Consider the following 27,761-nt stretch of genomic DNA (forward strand, 5'->3'; position numbering starts at 1 on the left):
TGAAATCGGGAGCATCGCGTCGGTCTTGTGCCATTATAATGGCACAAGATGAGATGGACTTGATAAAGTCCATCTCACATAGTAAAAATGGGAAATGGGCCAATATGACCCATTTCACATTTATATATGGCCCCGTCGTCACCCCACTATTGAAGTGAACCCAAAGCGTGGCGAGCGCAGCGGTGCGCGTCCTCCGACCTTTTCATTCCCCTACTATCCACGTCGGCGTGGAGTTGAGAATATAAAGTGTGGCGAGCGCAGCGAGCCACACTTTATATTCTCAACTCCACGCCCACATGGATAGTAAGGGAATGAAAAGGTCGGAGGACGAGCACCGCCGGCTCGCTGCGCTCGCCACGCTTCGGGTTCACGTCAATCGTGGGGTGGGGTGGGGTTTACGCTGTAAAATTGGGGGTCTAGGGAATATTTTACATTGAATCCAATGTAAAATCGGGTCCCAGGGACCCTATTCACATTTGATTCAATAAAAAAATCGGGTCGGTCGCATCGCATGCAACGCGACCGACGCGATTTTTCCGACACGACCACCCCGATGGAAATCGGTGTGGCCGTGCTAGGAAACAAGTACCTTTTTTATTTTTTTTTAAATGGTCTTCAGCTGCCCATACACGGCCCGATACGGGCGTGCATTGTGGGCTTAAATAGCACAGATCACATCACATTGCATTGCATGTGCATGCGTTGTGCATGCAATGTGATGAGAACTAAGTACAAAAAGTATGTGCAAGCACATACTTTTTGTACTGTGCGATGAGGTGCCGCGGGAGCGCGCACCTCAAAGCAAGGAATGCACAGCCCGGCATCGGGCCGTGTATGGGCAGCTTTACAGTAAGTTAACTACAAAATTAACTTATACAGTATGCATTAACAGTATGCAATACATACAGGGCTGGTGCAAGGCTTCTTGACACCCTAGGCAAAATGTCTGTCAACCGCCCTCATGTGCATACAGTGGGTGCCGGACAGCTCCCTGACAGTCGGGATTCCGCCAGTCAGTACTCCGACGTCGGAATCCCGACTGCTCCTTCGTGGGGGTCCACGACCCCCATAGAGGGAGAATAGAATAGGCGAGCCCGCAAGGGGCTTCATTGCGCTCCCCACACTGTGCAGTCGGGATTCCGACATCGGAGTACTGACTGTCGGAATCCTGACTGTCGGGGTATTATACCACACCCGCATACAGTATATAATACATCCAAACACTGCCTCTCTCCTACATAGATCCATACAATTATACACTGCATCCATATCAATCCCCTTCTCCTCTCCAACCACCGCACCTCTCGCCCTGGAGGATTTAGGAGGGTAGACAACTGTACTCACTGGATTCTTTTTATTGGGCTGTGACAGAAGACAAAATAGATGGTACTGGTGGTGCTGAAGCATGTTGCAGTGAATGTAATACATGCAGTGACAGGTGTGTAGTTTACATTTTTGGGGTTGAAGTTTGGACCCCTATATTGACATTGTGGCAACTGCATTGTGTATCTGTTAACAGATCTCTCTATGGTGCATGTGCTATAGACGATCTTACATTCAAGTGTTTGAAAGGTATTACAGATTAATACTATTTAACCTGTAATAAATATAAACATGTTAGGAAGTCAGCATTGTCTTCGGCTGTAAACTACATTCCTCAGGAGGCACGCTAGAAGCCCAGCTGCACCAAATCTTAATGACACCCTGTTAGGTTATAAGGACAAAAGGATCAAGGTGAGGGTGCTTGGGCTGACTGGGACACGTCTGTGAGTGAAGCTAAAGGGAGAGAAGGAGGAGGAGGGGGGCCCCGACAATAACGGGATATCTACAACAAGCTCAGCTGTGACAATCTCACTGCTGGTGCAGGCTGTGTCAGTCTCCAGCAATGTGACACTGAGTATGTACCTTAGTGCAGAACTCAGGAGGATGCAGCCAGTATGCAGTGCACACATTCTTCTCGTGGGCGGGTGACACAGTAGTCACTCAGCTCCCTACTGCTTCTGCTCTCCTCTGTCTGCTCTTCCAGCTTCTCTCCCACGCGGGTGCTCTCCCTTAACGTTGTGCACGATGATGTCACACCTGCATTGGCATTCTGGGAAGGTGGGAGGGACTGTGAAGGTCATCAGTCAACAGTAGCTGCACTGTGCGGCCGTAGCGTATAAATTATTTACTGACAGTGGACAGACAGGTAATCCAGCGTTGTGCTAGTAACGGGTGTGAGGTCGGGCAGGTGGGCGGCTGCTGCTGTTGAGGGGCAGGAGGTCGGGCAGCTGCTTATAGTTAAGGCCCAGTGAAAATGCAAATATCGGACCTACTTGGGTTAAACAAAGTGCGCCCTCTAGTGGCCGGCGCCCTAGGCAGCTGCCTGAAGCTGCCTAATTTATTTATTTATTTATTTACAGTTTCTTATATAGCGCAGCAGATTCCGTTGCGCTTTACAATAGTAGACAGTGATAAGACAAACTGGGTAACAACAGACAATGGAGGTAGGAGGGCCCTGCTGCAAGCTTACAATCTATAGGGATATAGGGGGGAAACATAAGGACAGGCACCAGTATTAGCATAGCAGTTACAAATCCAGAAGGGAAGCTATATAATACATAAGTGCCTCGGAGGGTTATGCATGTAGAACTTAAATATGATAGGCTTGCCTGAAGAGGTGAGTTTTCAGGGAACGCTTGAAAGTTTGGAGACTTGTGGAGAGTCCTAATGGTAACGCCGACCCTGAATACATAAAGCATTCATTTGCTTAAAAGAATGCTTTATAGAATTTTTAACCACTGTTTTGTAGGGCACAGGCTGATTTCCCCCATTGCATTTCCAATGAGTTTTGGCAGAAAAAATAGTTGTGCCCAATTTTTTTTTTAGTTGAATAGAGTTTATCAGCATGGTAATTGGGCGTAGATAGTATTGTTTAGTAGATTGTTTTTTATTAGATATGTTCTGCAAGGTACAATAAGTTTTTCTTCGGTGCATAATACCTAAAGATTTGGATATTTTTGCCGAGATTACAATGAATTCACTTTTTTGGGCAGATACTGTAGTTATCTATTTGTTTTACATATGTTGTAAAAGCCAATTGAATGATAGGTCAAAAATAACCCAAGTCGATCCTGGGTTGTTGCTGGGTTGACTGGGTCTCTGTGAGATGTGGGGGGAGAGGGGGTAGAGTTACCGCCTCGTGTAGGGGGCGCAAGAGATACGGGGTGTTTCGCCAAGCTGCAGTGTGGTTCTCTCAGGTTCTCTGTGAGATGTGGAAGGGCCTTTTTGAATTTCCGGCAACCCGGCATTCCGACCGTGATTAAAAAAAAAGGGTTAATACCGGGTCGAGCAACCCACGTCCCGTTCACACTGTGGAGGAGGCAGCACCTGGAGACTGCATCAGCTGCAAGTGCTACCTCCTACTCTGCCCCGGAGAGCAGCCGCCACTCCGCCCGCCCCATCTGATGTCAGTGACTCCGCTTATTGCGGGGTCTCTGTAGAAACTAAAACTTGCAAATGCCGAGTTGCTCCTGCGATGGATTCTTGTCCAAATCCATGGGTGCAACCCGGCATTTGCCATGTGAAAGGGGTAATCGGGAACCCTTTTTTTTTTGCCTTTGTAATTGCAGAGTTCAAAAGGCAGTGTGTAGTAAAGTTATATTCAGCAATAGAAAGCCAAATGGGCAATTATTTATTTATTGCTCTCATAGGACAATAAATAAAAGGTTGTAAACAAAAAACGGTCTCTTATGGTCTGGTTATGTCCTGAACAAACAGCAAATGCTACTTGTCAGAAATCTGTACATCCGGGCCATTTAACGTTGACCCAACAAATTCTTACTGCACCATATGCCATATATGTTCTGCATTGCATTCATCCTGCAGCCCAGCACAGTGAGTAACTTCCAAGTTCAGTGAGCCATAGTATCACATGATTTGTGCTAGCCGTGTCTGACCAATACATATGTTCTCTAGTATACTGCAGAATTGAATGTTTATTAGTCCGTCTCTACTGATTGCTGTTTATTTGATCATACTCAATGCAGCTCTATTATTCCACCTTCAGCCTAAAATCAAGACTTTAATTGACTGAGAAAGAAGCGGTCTTATGTCATGTATCATTGCGATTTCCCTCTCTTCCTCATAATCAGACCTTCTTCTAAAACTCAGCTGCACTTAACTAAATAAAGTACAAATTCCTCAAGCTGCGGAGCTCAGCTGCTGTTTCCAGGAGCTGCAACCAGTATATGTCAGACTATTATGTTACATGGCCAACACTTCACAGCATAACCCGATCTAGGATGTATTTACATTATATTATAAACACGATTGATAGACGGCATACTTGTCTGTTTGATTTCCCTACTGTCTGACATCCCAGCTTCCATGTCGCTTGCCGGATTTTTTGTTTGTAGTAAAACAGTGTTTAGTCTCTTACTAATTGTATTCTCATAGTGCATAAAATACCTCCATTCAGAGTGCATTTACTGTAACTGGTAGCCCCCTACATTTAAATTACTGCTGTAATACATAAGGAATAACTTAACGTTAAATATGTATACTATTAAGCAAAATGATATGCATATAATTCATATAAATATGCTAACTAAATTATTTTAATTGAAAATACCTACATTTCTCTTTCTCCATGTAGCGTCTTTATAATTGGGTGGGGGGGTTCCCTAAACCAGGCATGGGCAACCTGTGGCTCTCCAACAGTTGTGAAACCACACACATTGCCACAGTTTAAGCATTTCCTAATAGAAAAACTATGGCAAGGCATGCTGGGACTTGTAGTTTCACAACAGCTGGAGAGAGACAGGTTGCCCATGCCTGCCCTAAACAGAGAGAAATGCAGGGTCAGTGCTGGGTTATACTGCGCGCCATACCCAGGCTTTATCTATGAGTTGTCACTGCTTATGCATGGCAGAGGTGCCACCGTGCTGCGTACATGAGGGATGGGCACCACTGCCTCATACCCCGTGTTTGTGGAGGAGGTAATGCTGTTTAATAATAAAATAAAAAAAATTCTACATATTTACTTTGGAAAGTCATGTTAATTTAATTTGTTTTTAATGGGTTCTGCAGGTTTTTAAATTTGCGTTTACATCATTAGTAAGTAATGTATTGTTTGATAATATTCTGCATTGCATTGAATTGTTATGTACTGTAATGTATTCCTGGATAAGTTACGAATATATGTACTTTATACAGATAGCATCAGACGTAAGGTATTATTAATGTTCTCACTACATACATGCTTATTAAATAAATGCAGCTGTATTTTCAGTTACATTCATCCCAGATAACAACAAAAAAGTCATCAAGATCTTGTTTTTTTTAGGTGTGTGGAGTTTGAAAGTCCACTAAACACATAGGGGTTATTCTGGTCTGTTTGCACGGACCAGAACATTTGCACGGGGACCGATGGCATGTGCATACGCCGGGGGCACGCACCTAAGGCCGCTGGCATAAGGTGGCGACGGATAGACAAGCCCATGGGAATGCCCAGCGCTTCATGGGCGTTCCTATGTAAACACTGGCGTTCCCATGGTAATCGGCCTGTGACGGTGCCGGAGGCGGACAGCTGACATCACCGGATATCCGCCCACTGCCCGCCTACTTTTTCCCAAGGCTATGCGGTGCACGTTCCACATCATTCCATGGTCTGAGACCATGGAATGATGTTGGTGCTCACCTCCAACATCCATGTTAAACATCCATTTGCAGGCCCTGCGTGCGAACACATGCTGCGAGGGGGGTTGGCGGGACGGCATTTGCTGAGCTGGGATCGGTGGACTCGCAAGGCTGTGAATTTCACAGCCTTGAGCACTAGATTTCTCTAGAGGGCAGGCGCTAATACGTAATAAATTATATTTTGTTCATTTATTTCAATATTTAACCCACTCAATATGAGGTTATATTAACCAAGCTGCAGAATTTATACAGAGTCAGTGTATTCACCTCTAATTGGTCTAGGTCTGAAAAATATATATATATATATATATATATATATATATATATATATATATATATATATATATATATATATATATATATATATACACATATGTCTCAGACTTCTAGAACCAGACACTCAATCTTCAGAACAAAGGAAATTCTGCGCTGAATTTTTCAATTGACCTTTTGGCTGAATTCACAAGCACAAATACAAATGAAATAGTAATTACTTTTTTATTATTTTTTTATTTTTAATAGCTAGCAAAAAAAAGGGTATAAGATATATTGCTATAAAATAGGAATATAGAAATACATAATAGGTGGCCACCTTATTTCAAATATAATATATTTCACAACACATAAGTAAAATTGTATAAATATAATCAAAAAGTAAACATTCAATAGATTAAAAATATTTTTGCATATATATTACTGGTATACTGCTTTTTAGAATTTTGCCATACAACCTGTATCGGGATGGGTCTTGTACACTCCCAAATAGGATCCCAATGCAGAGAATATTGCAATTTTTGTATAATTCGCAATATAATGTATAAATTGGTCAGTCCGGACACCACTAAACGGTTGCAATGTGTATTACATTTTGCGGCAATGTCCAGCCGATATAATGTCTGTTTGGGAAAGGAGTGAGCAATGCAAGAGTAATTTCACAGCCTTGCAAATCAAACAGAATAACTCCCATAGAATACTAATGTAGATTTCCAGCCCTTAGTCGCATTGTGCTTTTCTGCTGATCTGCCACTGTTAATCAGCAAAATAATCCTTGACATAGTTTAGTCTAATGAATTAGTTCCCATGGCTTATTTCCTGGAGTGCTGAAGGTTACACATTAGGATGTTATGGGTGCAGAGGGGTCACCATTGGCAGCTGTGGAAGGCTTGGTCAATTTATGTTATATCACAGCGTAATTAGCTTCTTCATGTTCCAATTACATCCACAAACTGACTTCAAACAAACCAACTTTATGACCAGCAATTATGACTACAATAACGCATTCAAATATCTTTCCAGTACATTTTTATAGATTTTTTTTTCTTTTCGCAATTCCATATCTTATTTAGCTTTATGCAAAATATATATAATTGAAGCAAAAGAAAACCGAAAAAGAACTAAAAATGGACATGAGTAATGATGCTTTGAAGAACTGTAAAACCGTGTAAAAGTCAGTTGTTAATTTTAGAAATGATGTTCAGCATGCAACAAAAGTGAGCTAGGAATTGACTTAAGGTGCCCACGGTACAATTATTGTATACAATATCACATCTCATCTCATCTCCTCTCCTCTCATCTCATTGCATAGGTTTTGCAATGCAATGAGATGAGATGAGCTCTAGTATAAAAAGTGTATGCAGCACATACTTTTTGAGCTGTGCGATGAGATGTCTGACTGGAGATCGCATCTCATCGCACCCAACAAATGTACCGTGTATGGGCACCTTTAGCTCAGCGATTTCCATCCCGGGGTACTTTGCAAACCGGTTTGGGGTACTTGAAATATAATATTGGTAATGGTGGAAGAAGTCTTCTATTGCCTTGGAGACAAACCATGTTGCGTAACTTCCGGTTCTGTCGTAATTAGTGTCTCCTCATGCTTTTGCCCGACCACCAATCCACTGGAAGCTACCCGCGATGCCTTCAGACATCAGTGGTTATCTGCCCTGGGGACCATACACAGCCAGTGGCCAGAGACAGAGGGACACGATTCCTGACCGCACACTACTCCTCCGCTACTCCGTAATATAAGGACATACATACCAACACAATTTTTTTTTTTTAATAAAAAAGAGAATAGCAATGTGTGATGCGCAATTAGCAGCCGCTGGCATGGGGTAGTCATTCCCCTGAAAATACAAGCGTAAATAAATTGGGTATGCCAGCGCTGGCTGAATAATATGCAAGATGGTTCACATCACAATGATCTAAATCGGTCAAAAGTAAAATCACAATAACATATATTCTAAAAATAGTGGTATACAGTTGTGCTCATAAGTTTACATACCCTTTACATTGTCAGAGAATATTAATGATAATTCACAAACTTTTCTTTCACTCATGGTTAGTGGTTGGGTGAAGCCATTTATTGTCAAACAACTGTGTTTAATCTTTTTAAATTATAATGACAACAGAAACTACCCAAATGTCCCTGATCAAATGTTTACATACCTCAGTTCTTAATACTGTGTATTGCCCCCTTTAACATCACTGACAGCTTGACGTCTTTTGTGGTAGTTGTAGATAATGCTCTTTATTTCCTCAGATATTAAAGGTGCCCATTCTTGTCTAGAAGCCTCCAGTTCCTGTAAATTCTTGGGCTGTCTTGCATGAGCTGCACGTTCGAGATCTCCCCAGAGTGGCTCAATGATATTGAGGTCAGGAGACTGACATGGCCACTCCAGAACCTTCCATTTATTTTGCTGTAGCCAATGACAGGTCGACTTGGCCTTGTGTTTTGGGTCATTGTCATGTTATAATGCATGTTAAGGAGTGACGGAAGAGTAATGTGCGGTCATGAATCGTGTTCCTCTGTGTCTTGCCGCTGGCTGTGTACTGTCTCCAGGGCTAATGAGGCTGTGACGCGAGTGAGGGGGGCTAGCAGCTGACATCACCGTCCGCCCTTTTCCTTCCCATCGTGAACGCATATGTAAGTGACTTGTAAGTCACTTTTATATGTGTGCACCTTCCACATCTTTCGATGGTCGGTGACCATCGAAAGATGTGGGCGTTCCCCGCAGCATGCGAATGGATGTTTAAGTTAAACATCCATTCACAGCCTGTGCGTGGGGACAATCGCTGTGAGGGGGGAAGGCAGGGTTTGGTGTACTCACAAGACTGTAAATTCACAGCCTTGCGAATCAACCAGAATAACCCCCTGAGTGTATGCATTAGAAGACACAGTAAAAGATATCGCTCAGGAAGCTCTTTCTGCGCGATATCTTTTACTATATCCTCTAGTGTGTATGGGACTTTACGCAGAACAGTATCAACTTCTGAATCAGCCCTTTGGCTCAGTTTCACTAGATGGGTGTGGGCCACACCCAGGTCTCACTCAAAATGCAGACTCCTTAGTGACAGGAGCCTGGTGCTGCACTGTGACATGACGTGTAGCACCAGGCTCCTGTCACAGTATAGCAGACTGACTGGTTGTTGGTTGCAGTCTGCATCTCCGGATCCCCGCAGTGACTAAAACGGGTTCGGGATGCAAAATTCCCACAAGACAGCACCCCAACCGCCGCACAACATACCCCACAAGGTCATGCCCCTTTACCTGGCGTGCAGCTTTGTCGCTCATACTTTGTCATCTGCATCAGGTTTCGATAAAGGTAGCGATGCTGCTGCATGAAGAGAGATGAAGTACTGACCAAACCACTTCTTCTATTTTCAATGCAACCTGTAAAAAAGGCAGGTAGGAGCTTATTGATTGGAATTTAACTCTCTCCAATTTATCTCTCTCCGTAGTTTGATAAATCTGCCTTCTGTTAGAATTGCAGCTTATGCTATGAGAATGTTGACTCTGTCTATAGAGTGGGGATGCCCATTTCATATTTCAGGCTATATCACGTGGTATGAGGGTGGGCAGAGAGCCCGCCCTTCTACTAGTATATAGGTACATGGTAAGAAAGAAAGATAGAGATTAAGATAATAAAATACATGTTCTTGCCTTGGACCTTGGTTTGAGTTATGCAGCAACTGTAAATGTCATCTTTTCACATTCCCTCAGTACATGCTATCTTTCACTAGGCAAGCTGGGTCACACTCGGGATTTTATACCCAGGTGCAACTTGGCTTGCTAACAATTTTTCCCACTAGTCTCCGGACGTGCATAATGCCGGGTGGGTGATGTCATTAGGATGCGGGGCCGGGGCGGTGGCTTTTAGATTGCGGTGAACGGGACCTGGGTTGCATTGACCCGGATTACCCATTTCCATTGCCCCCCTGGTCCAACCCAGGTTAGAGTCCCGTGCAAAATCTCGAATTTGCTAGTGGAAAAGGGGTAGTGTCCCTTTAGTAGAGGGGTCTTTTTTTTTTCTTACATTGGGTGATTTTTATTAATTTTCCAAAACACAGAATAACAGAGCAAACATAAACAACTTTATCAACTTAAATTTCTAATAAAAAAATAAAATAAAAAAATTCATATGATTACAATAATAATATCTAAATTACAATAGCAGTAATATTTTTTCCCATTTTTAAATATTCTTTTTCTTCGTTCATATCATATCATAGGATATATAACATATAATGAATCTATCTCATCCTCCCTAAAACACAACACACATCAGATTACACTTGGCCACTATTTTTAGGATATTTTATCGATCAAACATACAGTATGGCATTATTACATTAACAAGAAAAAAAATGATCTACTGTCCAAGTATCTCTCCATGAAAGTAAAAAAAGATGAATATTTTGATGGAAGCCACCGAGACCAAATACGGTAAAACTTAAATTCAGCCTTACGAGTAATATATAAATATCTTTCATACTGCACTGTAGCATTGACCAAGGAAATCCAGGCCTAAAAATCAGGAGCCGACGAACCCCTTCCAATGTCTAGCTATGCAGAACTTAGCCAATGTACACAAATTAATTGTATATGGTCTAGTATGATTATCCAGGACATCATTACCAGACACCCCAAGGCAACAAAATCTCAGTGATAATTTACTTAAGGGAATTCCTGTTACAGATATAGCTTGAAGCACTTGAGTCCAAAATGGTTTCACCACCAGACAATCCCATAATAAATGCCAAAATGTCCCGAATTACATTTACATTTAGGACCTATATCAGGGGTCATTTTACTGGTTATCTTTAGATTGTTACAGGTTCTATATAAACTTTGAATTCTTCGCTGATGCTTGTCCTTCCCATGTTGTAGCGTTCCAGTGTTCATGTTGTAGTGATGAATGAATGCTTTTGTGCTACATTATAAAACATTCAAGGTCTAATGAGGATAAAATAGGACTGATTTCATACATTTTATCTGGACAGCTGGTTTTGCTTTAAAGGAAGCTTATGTAAAGTGATCTAAGTAACCACCCACTTAGGCTTCTTTTTGCATCACTAAACCAGCAGCATACTTAAAACTGCAATGGCAATCATCTTAATCTGAAATCATTGTGCCGATTTTAATTAGCGGTGGCAGTTATTCTGAAGCCTGCTTTAACAGTTCCTTGGAGATATCCTTACAATTCAATTTCCAGGGAGAGAAATTGGATTAAGGTGATTGCACTACCACACAATGCGGTCATGCACTAGAGCTATGACCATTGCTAAATCATCAAGGGGCTGGCGCGAGTGCCTTCCGCATTGCAAGCAGCCGTCATCTGCGGAGGAATTAAGTCACTTACGAGAAACATATTGTGTGTGTTCATCCTTCCTTATAACCTCATCTCTTATTACTAGACATGGTAAAGTGATACAATCCAAGCTGCATTATATGTATGTTTTCTCCAGCTATCAGCCTACCGGAACACTCACCACATAAACTGTTTTATTGATCGCACAGCCTTTATTTACGTTACTTTAAGCACTTTTACATGTTTCCTGCATTTAGTGTTTGTGCTCCCAGCAGATGTAATGCTGTTTGGTATAGTGAAGCGGTATACGGTCGTTAGGTCGACACACCTAAGGTTGACACGCATTGGGTCGACCACTGAAGGTCGACATGGGCTTAGCTCGACACCTGAATGGGCTTAGGTCGACGTGATCATTAGTTCGACACAACCATTAGGTTGACATGGGCTTGGTCGACAGTCAAAAGCTCTACATGGGTTTTTCACTGTTTTATTTATTTTTTGTCTACATGTGCCGACAGGTGGCATTTCATGCCTTACCATCCACTAGGGCAGGGGTGAGGAACCTTTTTTGTGCCAAGGGCCGTTTGTATGGGGAAAAAATCCTTCGGGGGCCATATGTAAAAATTTCTCTTACAAATTGTCCTGCTGCAGCCATTTGACGCTCTGGCGGCTGCCACTGAATAGGACTGACAGTCTCCGGCTGCTGTTAATTAAGAGGAATCTCGCAAGAACTACCTACTTCTTGCGAGAATTCCCCTGTACTTGACTCCTGGCAACGGGTGGGAGGGCCACTCACACCGGCTACGGGGGCCGCATCCGGCCCCAGGGCCTGAGGTTCCCCACCCCTGCACTAGGGCATGGAGAGAGAATAAAATAGTGTGCCGAGTGTAGCAAGCGAACGCGGTGCACCAATACGGTGTTCATGTCGACTGTGTTGACATTCGGGTAAAAAACCCATGTTTTGACTATTGACCTAAGCCCATGTCGACTTTCAGTGGACGAACGAATACATGTTGACCTTAGTTGTGTTGACCCTATGATCTATACCCAGTAAAAGCAACAGTATGGATAATTGCGACACTATGGCTCTGCCTGTTCCTTCTGGGGTGCACTCATTGCATACACATACATAGTTGATACTGACATTTAGAGGGTTCAACCAATATATTTGAGTGGAACCTATCAATATCCTAAGGAACCAACAAAGAAAAAAGATTGACAGAGCGCAAATTTATTTCACACAGTCTGGATGTGCCGCTGTCCTTAAAAGGGTATACTCCACCCCTTTATTTAAGCAAAACAAATCGACAAGGGAATAAAGACAGCGCTGATTCAGACTATAATCTTAATAAAATGTATTTACTAATGACAGCAATCATTTAACATAAATCACATAAATCACCGGCCAGTAATAATCATAAAAAATGTAGATACATAGAAAAAAACTCTACATTGAAGTAATACCTAGGGTGTTTAGTTAGTAAGGCATAGCATTTTTCCTACTAAAGTGCAATATACCCAGGGTATTGTTTTTATTGTAGTTCCTTTTTATGGAAGAGTGGAAATGATGGACAGTCAAACAAATTTTTTTATCAGCTCTCTCACAGATTATTTGGTTAATACATCAAATGTTAGTAGCATGCAATAAGCTTTAGCAGGGTAATGCAGTTTTAGTCAATGCAAATTGGTGCCTGAGCCCATATGAGCTCCAACTTGCCAGTCTTCCCGTGTTGCTGCTGTCTAAACCGTGTGGTCCCGGCTGCTGGGCCTTTGTCCTATTTGTATGCAGCCCTTCGGGGTTCTCTCCACAGGACAATCCGGGTGGCAATGTAATCGGCAGGGTGATTGGCAGTGTACACAATGATCCTTTACGCGTTTCTCCACCTGCGACTCGGCGGCTTCCTCTGAAGGTATATGATAGGCCGGTGATTTATGTGATTTATGTTAAATGATTGCTGTCATTAGTAAATAAATGTTATTAAGATTATAGTCTGAATCAGCGCTGTCTTTATTCCCTTGTCGATTTGTTTTCCTAAGAAACCAATTAAGATTAGACTAATTGTCTAATGCTCTGTGTATTCCCACTGTTCTCCTGTCTTGGAAAATGTCTCTGGATGACAGGGGCCATCTCCATTGCCCCGGTTAAGAATCATTCAAATGAATGCCATTATTTAGCATGCCCTGACTGTATTGGTAAAAACATTGTGCAACACTGCATTATTACTATTGGGGGGAGGGGGGTGTTCTCCTAACAGAACCACTGACCATGGTAGAAGAATCAGTGCTTAGCTTGGCATGCACACAGTGGTGCTGTGACTGAGTCTGATTGCCCAAACAGTGGGCTTTGCTGGTAAGCAGTGTTTGTTTTTTAACCCTTTGAGTGCCAACATCTCTGTGAGAGATGCACAAAATATCCGCTAAAAATGGCAGCGTCGCTCACATTTGTTATATAAACTCAAGTAAAAAATATTTTGTAAAATAAGATTTTATTTCCTATATAGGGTAACATTACAGGTCATTATGATGAATAAAAATGTTTGCTTGGCAACATTTACACCTATTTTGACAAATTCTCTTGGCACTCAAAGGGTTAAACCTGTTTCATGGATTCCTAAAATGCTGTCAGTTATAACGTTATAGGTAGTTGCCGTGATGATGTCCGTGATTTAAATTGTAGTTTTTCCACTGCTGCTGTTTTCAATCTGGATACCCCATTGTGATTGTTAACATTTGCTCAGTCTGACTGGTCTTGGAATTTTCCAGTTTCATCCTGTAATTTGGTGTATATGTAGACATATTTGTATTCTTCTAATGTAGAACACAGAGTATGTAGATGAATGAGGACTCAAAACCTAGTATTTGTTTTCACATACTGTATGTTCAGCTTCAGAAATACATTGCAACAATTTCAAATTTTACTGGTGAGTAATCTGTGCACAAGATCTGTGTAACTTGCTCATCACCCTTCTTGCACCCATTTACCTAAAAGATTGGAGCCTTCCTACAACTCTTACATTTGCTGTTAGGGTTCTTGTCTCTAGCAGGTCATCATATGAGAGGCTTTATGAGTGGATAGGCCACAAGTTGATCACAGGTTGAAATAGATTGTAATGTTGGCCCACGTTACCCAATAAAGCCCTCATAGAGTCATAGCTATTATCTAGGTTTCTCATATCTGCCATATTCTACCTCTAGCTCCTTACTTATAGAGAATGCAATTGTAGAATTACATTCAGGTAATGTGGAGAAGATTGCTATCTATGGGAAACTTTGGTGGTCCATTTATGTGAGGGCAGAACAAATATGCAGCACTCTTCCTCAGGGATGCCTACCCTCCCGGAATGGCCTGAGAGGCTCCCGAAAATCGGGTCCCCCTCCCGGCACTTCCGAAAGGTAGGCAAGCTTCCTGCATTCCTCTCCCCGATGTCGTCGTATAAATTGACGCCATTTTAGTCCTGCCCCCACCTCGTAGACTCACGAATCTTGGTGTTCACAGTACTGGGGGCAGGGATTGATGACGTTGAGATCAGGCTCCGCCTCCCAAAGTGCTGTTGATAGTCTCCTCTCAGAGCTTCTCCTGGAGAGGAGTCTCTTAAAGTAGGTAAGCCCTGCTCTTCCTTCATTTCCATCCACACATATTATGAGAGCGCAGAACGTACGCCCGCTTATGACGTCTTGCCATACATTCTGAGACCGCCTCATACAACTCTGAAAATGTTGTTTGCCTGTTTCTATATTTATATATACATACATACATAATAATCATTCAGTGCATTTAAAATATGTATCTTTTTCTTCCTGGCTCTTCTAAGATGAGGAAACTGTTGAGTATGGTAGGTGGATGTTTGTATTACAGATGTAACATATTTTTTTCCTCCAGTTATATTTTCATCACATTTAATAATTTCCTTTCTGTTCTTTTCTTTTTGCTTCTCAGAGGAAATTGAAGGTACATGTACAAAAGTTTCCTTGCTATGCCAAATAACTTTATTTAGGCAACATATGTTCGGAATTTAAGTGGCTGTAGCTCGAACACACTTAGAAAACTATTGTTATGGACTTTCCATATTTCCTTAACAACAGCGAGCAGTGTTGTCCTTGTTTCATCTTTGTCTAGATATGTAATGTGGTACCATCATATTCCATTTTGGTTTTATATTGTTGGGTTGATATTTTTGTTTCCTGTATTCGTTTGCCGTATTGTAGTGTGTATTTTGTGTGTGCCTCATGCGTAGCAGTTGATAAAGTGAACATCCCAACTACACACAGAAACAGGAGCCATTTTGTCATCTGAAGCCAAAGTCTATGGGCCAGATTCAGGGGCATATCTATTAAGCCCGGTGCAGTGATAATTTGGCTGGTATTTTATCACCAGCCAACCCGCTCTTAATTGTCATTTTTCAAACCCAGTCTGTAACGTGACGGTTGGGAACCAAATGGCCAGGGACAAAGTACCAGACACTTTATCACATGACCAAGCTTAATACTGTATATCTGCCCCCCCGGTTAGTTGCAGTAACTACCACGTGAGGAAAGGTGCTAGTAACCTTTGACCTTCACACCCAGTTCTTTTCAATTATAAGTCCTTTTCCTCATGGGGTAATCCTGACTAATGAGTGTTAACCCATAGATTCCTGAAATCTGCTTTAAGCACACTCTGCAGGCTCATTGGGGTGTATTCAATGCGGCTGGCTAGGGGGTTTTCATGGTGTGGGGGGCTTATTTTTGGGGAGGATCGCCAAAAACAAGCCATTCTCGCCGTTTAGCGCCGCCCACTCACCCTATTGAACATTCTGGGGAAATCCTTTCTGTCAGAGGACAGCAAGGATTCCCCCAAACGGCGAGGTTCGTGGCTAATGCAGGGAACCAGCTTCATTTAGCTGTGAGCCTCGCCGTTTTGGTGGCCGCACACGCCGTTTCCACCTTGCTGTAAAAACTCAGCGAGGCATAAAGGGCAGGTGCAGGGGGGTCAGTTGAATACTGACCCGTGAGTTGTGATGGTGAGCAATCAGCACTGCTCAACGACACAGCTCCCTAAAGAGCACTGAAGATACCCAAGTGTATGCAGACATATAGATTCACAAGCAGTTGACATTGATGAGGCAGCCGGCCGAAAGTGTCTCACACCCCAATGAGTTCACTATTAAATAGTGAATTGATAAGCTGTCTTTTTGGCTATGCTCATACAATGGCTGTTCTTGCTGTGTGTACGTGGTAGGTACACTTTAATGTGAAATCTTTCCAAAAGTGCTTTAGTCTTCCGAATTGATCATGGAAAACTGATATAAAAATCCAAATGTCTAAAAACCTTAAGGATAATGTTCTATTTTCTGTTAATCAAATCACAAACAAACCATAATATAGTTTCTCTACAAAATGTACCCTATTAAAAAGTTTTAATAAAGTGAATTCCGGCTTCTTATGAAGGGAGCCACAGCCTCGTAGCGAACCTGTCACGGATCATGAAGACTAAAGCACTTTCCAGCACTTGTTTGTCACAGCTTGGATTTCAGTTTTCACATACGTAATAAAACGTTATGTGTGGGTGATGCTATACAAAGTGTACTGTCTGCCACAGCAGACTCTAAAATATCAGAGTTTATAGCACATCTAGAAAACAATGTATTATTGCAGGGATTATTTTGATTTATGGACAGTATATATTAAAAAAGGTTCATGCACTTTGGGGATGTATGGCCAGATTCGTGTGCAAGCTATCTGTTTAACTCCCCTGTAGAACGCACAGCTTTTTCTTTGTCATTAACACAAGGTTACATGTATTGGGAGGACATAAAATAACAAATAAATAATGCAAACACCGTATACACAACAGAAAGTAGTCATACTTGTTGTAAATGTTCAAAAATTAAATGAGTTACATTACAACATAATTGTTATACTGTATATGTAAATGAACTCGTATAAGTTTGGAATCTCTTTTTAATGACTGCTGCACACAGCTTTCATAATTAACGCAAAAATATATATATTCTGCATGCTCCTCTATAGCTGAGCTTACATTTGTAGTTTTATCCTAGGCAAGTATGTAAGATACCTTTAACCATACCCATATGGAATCTCAATTTTATATTTTCTATAAGACCAAGCACAGTAGGACCCTGTCCTTGGCCAAATGATCCATCCATTCAGGACCCGGTCCACAATCCAACTTGCTAACAATGCAGGTTTAGGATCAAGTTAATATTCAACTACATAGGCTTATCTCCTTCTATCACCTGTTTAATATTAGAGGAAATAGGCTACATAAAACCAATATAAACAGTGCTTATTGAGGAAAGAATACCTCATCTAAGACCATACTGTAAGCATTAATCAATCTGTACATTTAAAAAACAATTGTGTACTGCAACAATCTAAAACAATCTACATATTCCAACCACAGTGGGCACCTCTCTATCAGACAACATTTTCAACTTGGAAAATAAGCAGCTTGCCTATTTGTCCTGATTCTAAGGTGACCTCCAAGTTAACGAGAATAAGCATTCACACGATGGTGATAGGTCCAACAACAGGAGTAGTGTAACTACCAGCTCTTGATAAACAGAGTCTCACAGGCATGTAGAGAGTTGATTGGTCTCAAAAGGAGAATCCCTTGGAGTGGTGAAGAAAAGCCAGAAGTTCATTGAGTTGTTAGGGATATTCCGCCTACTGTAGTCTGCAGTGATTTGGAGGTCTGGTCCAGATGTTTGCTGCACAATCCAATGGATTCAGAGAGGATCCTGCGAAATGTGGCAGAAATACATCTATTGTACCATTGTGTGAACTCTTATTCTCATAAGCAAGGAACATGGTTGTTTTTGTATTGTTGTTAAATGTGCAGCACACAGCTGATTTTTTAATGTATTCAATTATTTATTAAATGCTGCTTATTAACGACCTCTAGTTTTTATATCAAATACTCTTTCTCAAGAAGTGCTGCTGCTAACAGTGGTCTTGTAGCCTGTAGTGAAGAAGAATGCAGAAATGGCCTTCATGGCTGCAGACATTACATTGTGTGTCCGCTGTATAACATTTGATAGGTTAGGCTCCCTGACATGTAGGTATCCAGAGACAGGTGACAAATATAGAGAGATAGAAATCATCCTTGATAATGCTGATGTCATTTGAATATGCATCGGTTTGTCTGGTCATTTTACAGCAAAATCAACTACTTCTACATAATCACATTGCCAAGCATTGTTTGTGTCCAGCTTTCATTAACTAATCTTTACAGTTGCTCTCAAAAGGATCTAAGCACAAAGTTTTAGTAATGCGTAAAGAAAAATGTTGACATTCTACACCTCATAATCATGTATCAGCAAGTGACAAGCATGGACCCCTGTGATCAGATAGGCTCTGGCAGATGTATCTGTGCCAGTACTCTTGTACTATACATTTGACCCTCAGCAACCAGAATTTACTGAATCACAGATCGCTTTATGCAGCAGTGATGTCATTGGTTCCTAAGGAATTGATATCTTGAGTAATGGTTGGCACACACAAGTGTTGACTATAGGGCGTGTTTTAATAACTGGCACCGGTAGCGAACTGACGATTAAATATATGGTGCTTATCTAAAACTATAAATGATGTAGTATCTAACAATCATAAAGAAACAAAAAAAACCTTAACGCAATGTTCACATAATACATTTATTTACTGTAACGACATCCATCTCCTTTTTTGTTTGGTTTATTGTATTTTTTTTAATACTTTCAAAGAGCGCTGAAGTCAGCCAGCGTAATAGCCATAAAAGTAAACAAAGACCAAAATTAAATCCCGGATAGTAGAATTTTCCAACAGAGGACTGTGGATCAAGAAATTGAAGTCTTAAAAAACAATGTTAACCTCAATTCACTTAAAGTTCTGAGGTCATGTTTATTTCCAACAGTGAAAGATTTCTTGTGCTCAGAAAATTGTTCTTCTGTTTGTTAGTTTGTGTTCTGAATCCTTCTAGAACGCTGCAATCTAATGTTGTAGCGATCTACAGCTAAAGCTGGCGTTTTGTGGACTGACCAATATTGTGAGATAGCAGCTACAAGGAAGCAGAGCTCTCACTCCATTAATCATGAGGCTTCTTATGCCCATACTAAAGCTATAGTGGGGAAGGACAGGGGGCTGTTGTGGGGTATGTACTGTAGTTCCCATCATCGTGACCATGCCCCCTGCAAAGAGATGCATATAAGACATTAAAGCCCCATCTTGCCTACTTCCCGTGAGTCTGGACAACTTGCCGTCTTTTGCAATTCTCCAGGACATTCTCAGAAAGGGACAGATGTATCAAGCTTCCAAAAGTGATTAAATGGGGAGTGATAAACACCCAGCCAATCAGCTCCTAACTACAATCTCATAGGCTAAGATTCAAAAAATGACGGGTAGGAGCTTATTGGCTAGTTTTTTTTATCACTCTCCATTTTACAGTGGGCCAATTGCATTAAGCCTTAACAAGTGATAATGTTTAGAGTGCTAAAGAATGATAAGGTGCCAGCAAATCAGCCCCTAACTGCCATGTTACAGGCTGTGTTTGAGAAATTACATTTTGGAGGTGTTTGACTGGTTCTTTTTTTACTGTTGATCAATCTCCACTTTATTACCTATTAAGGCTGAATACATTTGGCCCAGTAGCCTCAGCGATGTTGCTGGTTCTTAGTGATGTTATGGGCTGAATGTTGGTTCAGTTCAAAAATTAATGAAACAGTTTAAAATATAACAAACTCCTAATAATAGTTTTTGTAGGTGTGAAAAAGGAACGAACCTGCCACTCTGCACCAGTTTGCTACTTATTGAGAGTACATGGTTAAGGAGTAGCAAGTCTACTTCAACAGCATACTATGAGATTATAGCTTCTGCCATAGAAAGTCACCAAACTTCACAAACAGAAAAACAGATTTCTGGGAGATTTATGTTGTGTTTGTGTGTGTGTGTGTGTGTGTGTTGTGCTTTGTGTCTTTTTTAAAATGTCATTATTTAAGTAACTTTTCTTTTGCACTTGTGGCTGGCCATCTAACTGTTCTGCTTTATTTCTTGGCTTTTGGTCTGTGCGCTTTTATATCTTATCCAGAAGAAGCAGAGTTTGCTGCTCATAACACCGGGACCTATCTAGGTGAGCAATTGGACAAAACAGGTTTATTTCTTATTTCCCCTTCATTTAAATCCTCTTCTGCTCTCTGTCTTTTGTTCTCTACCCCCCCCCCCCCCCCTTTTTTTTTTTCATTTTGCAATGCTTTAGGAGCAGACGGAAGAGAGAAAGGTAGGAGCCATGATTTACCGCGTCCTGTCATGTGTGGTGAAAGTTACACTCATCACATTTCACACCAATCACATGTTCAGCAATCTGCAGGGGAAGCTGGGGGAATAATTGTAAACAGCAGAGTAACTAGCTTTTTAACCATCAAAATGTAGTATGATACAATGTGTTTTTATATGTACATATGTGTATGTCTGTAAATGTGTGTATGCAGATAGATATATATATATATATATATATATATATATATATACACACACACATTAATAGCTCCATGGTTGCTCGGCACTCCAGACGAAAGGGTTAATACCGCGGTGCCCTCCCAGTGCAATAGTCTGTATCCCCACGGCTTATGGAAGAGCCTAGGGGAAGAAGGCGGCACTCCACGGATTTGATGAAAATAGTTTAAATTTTATATTCTCATGGTGAAAAATTACATCATCACACACACACACACACACACACACACACACACATATATATATATATATATATATATATATATATATGTGCTTGTCTATGTTTTTTTTTTGTAATGAACAAGTACAGTACTTTTGTGGGGTTCAACAAGCCTCATTACACCTTGGAAGTCCGTCATACTTCCCTTCAACTTAATTGGGAATAGCCTTGTGCGGTCACGCAGTATGCTAGGCTACCTGTTGGCGTGCTGATCGATCATGGATGTTTTCTGTACAATTAGAATGCACAGGATGCATTTGCAGTCTTGCTGACTAGGAGGGCGACTTTCTAAAATATTTTCCATGCCTCGGTTATCTGCTGAGTCTGGTCATCTGCTGAGTGATATCAACATTCTCATCACATTCTCGCTCTCCTACTGCAACAAAAGTAAAATGGTACCTATGGAGATTTCAGTGAAGCTGGGACTACAGATGTGTCCTCATACCCCCAGCCTCAATATGCCATGCATGTGGCTGGGGGAATTCATATAGTTGCGGTAATTTACTGCTGTCTAATCGCTTCCAAGGAGCTATTCAATTAGCCGTGAAGTCAGGCCATTGGCTGCACTTATCTGGGATTTTTTGAGACACAGGAAGCCCAAAAACTTCCCCCTAGCCTGTTAAACAGCCTGTTTACATGAATTGTGGCAGTGTTAACATATGGGTTCTGGAGCTTATCTTGGTTTCTGTGGGCCAGATGTAATGCAGTAAGTCCAGTGGTTGTGTGGGATGCCACTGCCAGACAAACTCAACAGTTCTTTGTAAAGGGGTAATCATTTACAAGGCAAAAACATGCCTTGTAAATGACTGCACCTTAAAAAACAACAACTCAGATTCAGTCGCCAAACTCACCTCTGTACTACACACAAAAACAGATCCTTTAATATGTGCCAAAAACTGGTGGTAATTGAATAGCCCAAAGCTAAAAATTGTCAAAAAGCTTGAGGCTACCCACGATACATGATCAGGGCTGATTGGATTCCACCCTTACACATACATTCAAGCAAAAAGGATGTGAAAAATATGCTTGGCACAAGCTGGCTCACTGAAAATGTTTTGGCGCAACTACAGCAATATTGTATGAAATCACATTTATCTGTCCACAAGTGTCAGGTTGGCATGCTGGAGAAGCCACACTACTTTATGTGCACAATTCACGTAGCTGAGATGGCACACTGCACTTCTAGTATACCCAATTCTCAACATTTTGGCTCTTTGTGTCGAACATTCATATTTTGGAGTTGGTTTTAAACTGCCATCTTTTTTTCTTTTTTTTCTTTAAGGATGGAATTTACTAATACATTACGGAAAGCCCCCTGATGTATTGGGCAATGTCCCGATACTGCAACTTCTAGGCACAGTGATCGTTTCTGGTTTTGGACAGTAGCTGATTATAGGCATAATCCTTGCTCTTGGTTCTGAGCAATAGGTGGTTTCAGGCATAAAGGGCAAAATGCGGGAGGGGTGCTTGGTTTTTAGGTGGTGCTGAAAATGTAGTCATCTCCAGCTGGGAGAGCAGGCAAGTACACTGTGCTAGTAAGGGGATTTCATGCACAGTGCTGGTACCAGATTCTGCCCAATATGTGATTACAGGCACAGTACTTGTTCCCAGTTCAGGGCAATATGTGATTTACAGGGACAGTGTTCATTCTGGTAAGTAGGTGTTTATAGGCACAGTGCTAGTGGCTAGATGTGAGCAGTATGTGATCACAGGCATAGGAGTCTATATACTAAGCCTCGGAGTCTTGGATAAATTACCAGCCAACTAACTCCAAACTGTCATAGCAGTCAGGAGATGATTGATTATTACTTTAACTTTCCACTTTATTTCTCTCCAAGACAGTACGTAGTCCCCACAGTGCTAGTTCTTGGTTCTGGGTAGTGATTCAGGCATTGTGCTAGTGTTTGGCAGGGCTTCCATTAGAAATTGTGGTCAAAATAGGCACTCTCCTGGCTCCCCTAAGAATCAACCTCCTATTTCTCTCTATGTTGAAGATCTGCTTCTCTGGCTGGTCCTCTCCACTCACTATCAGTTCTAGGGTGCAGTTTTACACTCCGCCACTATTGCAACATCACATATAGGGGGAGTGCTGGAACTGCAGGAACAAGTCACAAAGGGTCGATACGCAGGGAAGACTTTTTATTTCTGTGGAGAATTCCTCCCTGCACATCAGCCTGCCATCGCTGCGAAGCCTGGTACAGCTACAGAGCAGGATTAAAGCTTAGGGGGCTCGGGGCACTTGAGACAGGGGGAGTCCTTGTGATCTCTGAGAGGATTGCTGCCCTGGTTCCTGGCTCAGGGCATTAGGTGATACTGATTAAAGTCCCAGTAATCACTGTGTAAAAGTGTCTGGAGTGGTTCTTGTAGGCAGGTTGACTGTATTCTAGCACGGAAATGATGAACTGTCATAGATGAAGCTCCTAAGTGGTGTTTTATATATATATCATTTACAGTAAATGTTTGTATTTAATGTTCCAGCAAAGGACCCAACAGTCCCTTCAGAATAACAGATTTATGTTTTAATACTGTATGTCTCTAGAAGTCTGCAATCATGAGCAGCGTATATGTGTTTTATTTGCTCTTGTCTAACATGTAATCTAATTGGTAGAAGTGACTTTTATCCAGTGTTCCTTCACCTTTGTGTGAACTGTGTCTTAGAGTTTCAGTGCAGAGTTTTGCCAGAGAGTAGTTTATTGTGTGTGTGTTGCGCCTCTCATCCCAACTCCAAGCTCCTCCTCAGCAATTCCGAGCTGCCCTGCCAAAGTATCCCACTTGTTTTCCAGCATACACTCTGGATGATAGCATTAAGGTCCAGATTCTTAGCAACACCTTAGTGAGAAGTTACAGTACAATTATTGTACTTTGTAAGATCTTCATCTGCATTGTACTGTACTTCACATAACAAACCCCTTATGGAATGTATAGTGTGCAATGAGGTAACATTCCTTAATCATTCAGCTGCTACAGCAGCAATAATACTTTCTACAGTGCGTTTTGTTATGACATATGAAGAAATTATATGATTGTTACTCTTTGGTACTTTACTTTGTCAGCTAATGAGTTTGGGCAATAATTGCCTACCATTCTGCAGGAGACTCCCTGAAATAGCAGCAATCTCCCTCTCTCCCTCATTAGTCTAGCAATATCCCTCATTCACCTAACCCACATTACACTGTTAAATTTTTTGGGGAAAGAAAGACACAGATACATTTACATGGAATCATCAGCACCATTTCCCAGCACTTTACCAAGTATAGTAGCCCTTACTAACTGCTTTGGGGCTCATCTAGATTTGGATATAAGTCATTTAACCCCTTCCCGACATTTGACGTATATATACGTCATGGCCGGGATGTACTTCCCGACACATGACGTATATATACGTCATGACTTCAAAGTGCCACTGCGTCTAGAGACGCAGTGACAGAGGGACGATGTCTGCTGTCCCTGACAGCAGACATGTCCCTGCATGCCCAGGGGGGGCGGCGATGCCGCCCCCCCCCCCGTCGGCGATCGCTGCGATTGGCTGTTCAATGTGAACAGCCATTCGCAGCGTTTTCCTGTGTTACCGGCGAATCAGACGCTCGGTAACACAGGTGTCAATCACCGCCGGGTGTGAGGGGGCATGAGGGGGTCATCAGTGACGACGACACCTCACCCCACCTGCCCCCAAGGCTGTGATTGGTCCGTCGCACCGACGGTCCAATCACAGCCAAGGCGCGCCATTTAAACTAACGGTGACTGCGCTGCAGACGCCATTCCGGTCTGGAATTGCGTGCAGAGCGGTCACTGGCCACTCTGTCGTGATATACATACCTGAACCTTGCCTCATACTTACCTGATCACCGCTGGTAGCATGCTGCCAGCAGTTGGATGCTTCCTGGATCTTGTGACTTCCTGTGTCCTGCTGCTGCAGTGTCATAGAGTCACAGATCGTGACAGATCGTGACAGATCGTGACAGATCGTGACAGATCGTGATAGAGAGTGCTATATTTTGTGTCTGCTGCACCCCTTTTGTGCTGATCAGTATATCTGTGCTGATCAGCAACTTTTTGGGGTTTTTTTTTTTATATATATACCTGTCAGTTGCACCAAAGGTTGTGCTGCCTGTGCAACTGACTGCTGCCCCCCCTTTTGTGCTGATCAGTTTAAATTAATTAACTGATCAGCAACTTTTTGGGGGTCCAGGGTTTTTTTTTTTATATATACCCTGTCAGGTTGCACCCACAGTTGTCTGCCTGCTGCCCCTCACTGCTAATCAGTGTCGCATCACTGCATCACTGATCTGCAGTTTTTTTTGGGGTGGGGGGATTGCAGTGGGGTTTTGTTTTTACACCCACGTTGCTTTTGTGGGTGCTTTTGTGGGTGTCCTGTGGCCGCTGATCAGTGACGTACATCACTGAACAGCATTTTTGGCACAGGGTTGATATCATTTTTTTTCTGCAGTTTTTTTAAATTGTTTTTTTTTTGGAGAGTGCTGTGGTATTTTTTTTTTTTAAATTGTTTTTACACCTGTTGCCTTTGAGCGCTGTTCAGTGACGGACGTTACTGACCAACATCTGTGCTCAATTTTTGGCGCAGGACCTTTTTTTTTTTTTTTTTTTTAACCCCTTCAATTTTTTTTTTTTTATTGGGATCAAATTCCTGTATAAAGTAATTTTTTTTTCTGCACTACATACACACTACACACTACATACCCCCCGTGTTGAAATAAAGTTTGTACCCCCCTACACTATACACGTGTTGAAACATTACACTTACAGAAACACAAAAATAAAAATGTCATCCCAAATGTCATCCCAGTCATCCAGAAGAATGTATTCAGCGGAGGAGGCATATGCCATGCTTGCCTCTGACTCTGACACAGCCAGTGATGCAAGCGGGGAATTTGAAGGATTCGTCTTAAGCTCCTCTTCCTCCTCTAGTGATGAGGGACCCCCTCAAAGACGCCCCCGTAGAGCAGCTGAGACCCCCCCCCCCCCAAATGATTGATCCCGTATGGACCCCACCACCAGACAATTTTGAGCCCCAGGTTCCTGAGTTTTTGGCCATCCCAGGAATCCAATTTGATTCAACAGGTCTCAGAGAAATTGACTTTTTCAAATTATTTTTCTCTGATGATTTTATAAATTTAATGGTGGACCAAAGTAATTTATATGCCCAGCAGTTTATTGCTCAAAACCCCACGTCATCATTTGCTAGGTGGACCCCTGTAGATGCAGTAGAGATGATGACGTTTTGGGGTCTGGTGTTACATATGGGCATAGTAAAAAAGCCAGAAATTAGGCAATATTGGAGTACAGATGTTCTGTACAGCACCCCACTTTACCGTATGGCCATGACTCGGACTCGTTTTGAGATAATCCTTAAATTTTTACATTACACCGATAATGCACAGTGCCCACCCAGCGATGATCCCACCTTTGACCGGCTATTCAAAGTCAGGCCGGTCATTGATCATTTCAGTGCCAAATTTGCAGAGATGTACATCCCTGAAAAATTTATTTGTATCGACGAGTCCCTTATACATTTTAAAGGAAGGGTTAAATTCCGCCAGTACCTTCCCAGTAAGAGGGCAAGGTATGGCATAAAAATGTATAAACTGTGTGAAAGCACCTCAGGGTACACCCACAGGTTTAGGGTATATGAAGGGAAGGATTCAAGAATTGAACCGCCAGAATGCCCCCCCTCCCTCGTAGGTGTTAGTGGAAAAATTGTCTGGGATTTAGTGCACCCCTTCCTGGATAAAGGTTATCACCTCTATGTGGATAACTTTTACACTAGCATCCCCCTGTTTAAGGCCCTTGGTTCAAGAGGTACAGCAGCTTGCGGTACTGTGCGCAAGAACCAAAGAGGCCTCCCAAAAACGCACATTGCCCAAGTACTGAGAAGGGGTGAAAGCAGGGGAATATGCACCGAAAATATGTTGTTGGTCAAATATAAGGACAAGAGGGATGTCCTTATACTGACAACAATTCATGGAGACAGTACCACCTCCATCCCTGTACGAGGTACCAGTACCCACACCTCAAAACCTAATTGTATCCTAGATTACAATAAGTACATGGGCGGAGTGGATCTTTCAGATCAGGTACTGAAGCCGTACAGTCCCCTGCGGAAAACAAAAATCTGGTACAAGAAGCTGGCCGTGTATATCATCCAGATGGCACTGTATAACGCTTACGTGCTATTCCGTTCTACCAGCCAGAGGGGGACATTTATGCACTTTCAAGAGGAAGTCATAAAGGGCCTAATATTTGGGAACCAGCAGGCAGAGGGCCCCAGTACTTCTAGTACTGGCCCCCGTATTGTACCAGGGCAGCATTTTCCTAACGAAATCCCCTCCACTGCAAGAAAGGGCAGGACACAAAAAAGGTGCAAAGTTTGCTATAAAAAGGGAATAAGAAAGGATACTATTTTCCACTGTGAAACTTGCCCCGACAAACCCGGCCTATGTATAAAGGAGTGTTTTAAAATATACCACACATCTATGGATTATTAGGTTCATCATTTCACCGTGCTTCGGGGGTCTTGCTAATGCCACATAGCACCCACCATTCATTCCACCAGAATCTGAGCTGCAAAATCCAAAAATCACTCCTTCCCTTCTGAGTCCTGCCATGCACCCAAATGGTATTTTTTGGTCACATGTGAGGCATTGCCGTACTCGGGAGAAATTGGGGCACAGATTTTGGGGTGCTTTGTCTCCTTCATTCCTTGTGAAAATGAAAAATTTGGAGCCAGAACTGCATTTTTGTGTAAAAAAATTTAATTTTTCATTTGC

At 42.1% G+C, this 27,761-nt stretch overlaps 1 protein-coding gene across 2 annotated transcripts in view; it reads left to right on the top strand.

Annotated features, from left to right (window-relative positions):
* MPP7 (MAGUK p55 scaffold protein 7) overlaps positions 1-27,761 on the top strand; it is a 372,855-nt gene that overhangs the window by 266,430 nt on the left and 78,664 nt on the right. Inside the window, exons 13-15 of one of the 2 annotated variants that reach the window (XM_083188909.1) lie at positions 15,083-15,103; positions 15,208-15,219; positions 20,332-20,373. The exons of the other annotated variant lie outside the window; for it this stretch is intronic. Coding sequence (XP_083045035.1) covers positions 15,083-15,103; positions 15,208-15,219; positions 20,332-20,373 — 75 coding nt within the window. The remainder of the gene's footprint in view (positions 1-15,082; positions 15,104-15,207; positions 15,220-20,331; positions 20,374-27,761) is intronic. 2 annotated transcript variants of the gene reach the window in all.

This window comes from Crinia signifera, chromosome 5 (genome assembly GCF_055691185.1).
Source record: "Crinia signifera chromosome 5, ASM5569118v1, whole genome shotgun sequence".
Lineage (NCBI taxonomy): Eukaryota > Metazoa > Chordata > Amphibia > Anura > Myobatrachidae > Crinia > Crinia signifera.